This window comes from Oncorhynchus gorbuscha, unplaced genomic scaffold, assembly GCF_021184085.1.
Source record: "Oncorhynchus gorbuscha isolate QuinsamMale2020 ecotype Even-year unplaced genomic scaffold, OgorEven_v1.0 Un_scaffold_6127, whole genome shotgun sequence".
Lineage (NCBI taxonomy): Eukaryota > Metazoa > Chordata > Actinopteri > Salmoniformes > Salmonidae > Oncorhynchus > Oncorhynchus gorbuscha.
In genome coordinates, this window is record NW_025749796.1 from 1 (window position 1) to 3,797 (window position 3,797).

At 46.5% G+C, this 3,797-nt stretch overlaps 1 protein-coding gene across 1 annotated transcript; it reads right to left on the reverse strand.

Moving 5' to 3' along the window:
• Positions 1-115: 115 nt before the first annotated feature.
• badb (BCL2 associated agonist of cell death b) lies at positions 116-3,536 on the reverse strand (the record flags this gene model as incomplete). Its single annotated transcript, XM_046341090.1, is given in 3 exon segments — positions 116-318; positions 2,151-2,306; positions 3,338-3,536. Coding segments are annotated over 2 exon segments (351 nt in total), but the record flags the coding sequence as incomplete, so codon positions are not given.
• Positions 3,537-3,797: the final 261 nt, after the last annotated feature.

A 3,797-nucleotide genomic window follows, 5' to 3' on the forward strand; every position in this document is an offset into this window, starting at 1 on the left:
CAGACCCACCCCCTCTCCCACAGACCCACGTCTCACCCCTCCTCTCCCACAGCCCCACCCCCTCCTCTCTCCCACAGCCCCACCCCCTCCTCTCTCCCACAGACCCACGTCTCACCCCTTTATCCAGCCACGTATCGAACTCGTCACTCATGCGGCGGAGCTGCCGCCCGTATCTCTTGGCCGCCCAGAGGGCAGGGGGGGCCGACTGGGAGCGACCCCGGAAAGATGCTCCGTCTGTGGGCATGCCTTCCACCCCTGGCCCCCTACCCTGGAGCTCCTGGGCCTGGGACTCTGAGTTCATCCTCAACCGACCCTCTCCTAGAGGAGAGAAAAGAGGGAGAGTGGCCTTGTCTGTGAGCCAGAACAGCCAATAGGGCAGGAGCCTGTCCCCTGTTTCTGTAGTGGGGCATCCTGATGTACAAGTACACCCCCCGGACAGGACACTAGTCTATCGCATTGGCCGAAACGCCAATCCATCTCCTTATTGCCGAGTGCCAAACAGAGGACAGCCATAGCAACAAGACGGTAGATGTTACTGGGGTTCATTATGACAGCCATAGCAACAAGAAAGTAGATGTTACTGGGGTTCATTATGACAGCCATAGCAACAAGACGGTAGATGTTACTGGGGTTCATTATGACAGCCATAGCAACAAGACAGTAGATGTTACTGGGGTTCATTATGACAGCCATAGCAACAAGACAGTAGATGTTACTGGGGTTCATTATGACAGCCATAGCAACAAGACGGTAGATGTTACTGGGGTTCATTATGACAGCCATAGCAACAAGACAGTAGATGTTACTGGGGTTCATTATGACAGCCATAGCAACAAGACAGTAGATGTTACTGGGGTTCATTATGACAGCCATAGCAACAAGACAGTAGATGTTACTGGGGTTCATTATGACAGCCATAGCAAGACATGTTACTGGGGTTCATTATGACACAAGACAAGTAGATGTTACTGGGGTTCATTATGACAGCCATAGCAACAAGACAGTAGATGTTACTGGGTTCATTATGACAGCCATAGCAACAAGACAGTAGATGTTACTGGGGTTCATTATGACAGCCATAGCAACAAGACAGTAGATGTTAGATGTTACAAGACAGTAGGTTCATTATGACAGCCATAGCAACAAGACAGTAGATGTTACTGGGGTTCATAGATGTTACTGGGGTTCATTATGACAGCCATAGCAACAAGACAGTAGATGTTACTGGGGTTCATTATTAGCAACAAGACAGTAGATGTTACTGGGGTTCATTATGACAGCCATAGCAACAAGACAGTAGATGTTACTGGGGTTCATTATGACAGCCATAGCAACAAGACAGTAGATGTTACTGGGGTTCATTATGACAGCCATAGCAACAAGACAGTAGATGTTACTGGGGTTCATTATGACAGCCATAGCAACAAGACAGTAGATGTTACTGGGGTTCATTATGACAGCCATAGCAACAAGACAGTAGATGTTACTGGGGTTCATTATGACAGCCATAGCAACAAGACAGTAGATGTTACTGGGGTTCATTATGACAGCCATAGCAACAAGACAGTAGACGTTACTGGGGTTCATTATGACAGCCATAGCAACAAGACAGTAGATGTTACTGGGGTTCATTATGACAGCCATAGCAACAAGACAGTAGATGTTACTGGGGTTCATTATGACAGCCATAGCAACAAGACAGTAGATGTTACTGGGGTTCATTATGACAGCCATAGCAATAAGACAGTAGATGTTACTGGGGTTCATTATGACAGCCATAGCAACAAGACAGTAGATGTTACTGGGGTTCATTATGACAGCCATAGCAACAAGACAGTAGATGTTACTGGGGTTCATTATGACAGCCATAGCAACAAGACAGTAGATGTTACTGGGGTTCATTATGACAGCCATAGCAACAAGACAGTAAATGTTACTGGGGTTCATTATGAGTGGCTAACTATCAGGGTGATATTCATTAAGGCACGCAGTGGAAAACATTTTTGCAACCGAAAAGGAACGTTTCTTATTGGAAAAGTCCAGCTAGTCCATCCTTGTTTCAGTGCGTTTTCTTCCGCTTGACGCCTAATGAACACGACCCTGGTAAGACCAATAGTGGTTATTTCCCAGAGTCCTCTGGGGCATCCTACCTGCCAGTCTCATCTCAGGCACAGTGAGGGTTTGGCCTATTGGACCGCCAGTCATCCCCTTTCCGGCAGACGATTGGTCCTTTTCGGTTTCTCCTACCTCCTCTGAGGGCTCTGACTCGCTGTCTGATATAGTAAACATCTGAGCCATGCTGACATCTATGGAGGAAGAGCGAGTGAGGAGGGGAAACGAGAAAGCAGTGAGATGAGAGAGGGGGGAAGAGAGATGGAGAGAGGGGAGTGAGAGATGGAGAGAGGGGAGCGAGAGATGGGAAGAGAGATGGAGAGAGAGGGGAAGTGAGAGATGGAGAGGGGGGGGGGGCAGAGAGAGAGAGCAGAAAGGGGGGGAGAAAGAGGCAGAGAGGAGAGGAAGACAACATTATTACACAAATGTGCTTGACCCTGAATCTTTGTACCAAGCTTTAGCTCAGGAGGCCAACTCAGTCTTGGCATCCTGGTGCCCTGAGTTCAAATCCCAGTCAATCAAATCAAATGTATTTATAAAGCCCTTTGTACATCAGCTGATATCTCAAAGTGCTGTACAGAAACCCAGCCTAAAACCCCAAACAGCAAGCAATGCAGGTGTAGAAGCACGGTGGCTAAGAAAAACTCCCTAGAAAGGCCAAAACCTAGAGAGGAACCAGGCTAATCACACATTGGAATGAACGAAAGACAAACAACTAACCTTGAATTCACCATCACACACACAGGAATAGACTTACAAGAAATACTATATTGGCAGTATCTAGGCCTAATTATATAATACCATAGTAATAACAAATGATGTAACCAAACCTATAATTCATGTTTAAACCCTTATTGTGATTAAAACTGACACACAACGTTAGTCTCGTTTGAATACTCTTTCACGATGTTGCAACAATATTTATTCGCTTATAAGTGCACGCACACAAACACAACTTTCTCCGCTCCTTGGTCCAAAGGTATCAACGTTATCAATATACCGGCACGATAAAGTTATGTTTACCGTGGAGAAAAGCGGGGTATAATGTGAATAGCATTTCAAATGAACAAGTAGTTACATTCAAGCACACCCAAATTAGCTCAAATGCTACAATTGTTTCGGTGCTCTTCGATCCTGGAGACAATGGAAAACTTAGCAACACCACCAACCGTGCAGTCGACTCGGTTTGATAACGTAAAAAAAATTATAAAACACATTTTCTTACCCAAAGTATTTTTAACGGGTAAATATGTTCGAGCAAGCCGCGTATCGCGCTTTCTATTTCCAACTTGATATTGTTGTTATCTGGTCTTTTTTTGTTGTTCGGATCCAGTTTGTCTTCCCTCCCCCAATAGCGTAGCGGCAGTCTATCCACCGCGCCGCTCGCTGTCCTGCGCTCCACCAATGACCGGGCCCTGCGCGGGGCGGGTTGCACTGGCCTCGCCGCTGACGTCACTGTTGCGAGCGAGGACTCTGCTCCCGTTTTGTTTTTCTCACCGACTGCCCCCTAATATGCGGTATAGGAGCGCAGCAGAAATATTCTACCCAAACATACAGTACGGTAGATAGGTAACCCAGTGGCCTCCACTAAAGGGCATGTATGGTACCTTGGTGATGTAAGCTATATGCTGTACAACCCACGCGTCACCAAATGGTCATTTTCTAGTCAAGTCAGAAATTTTATT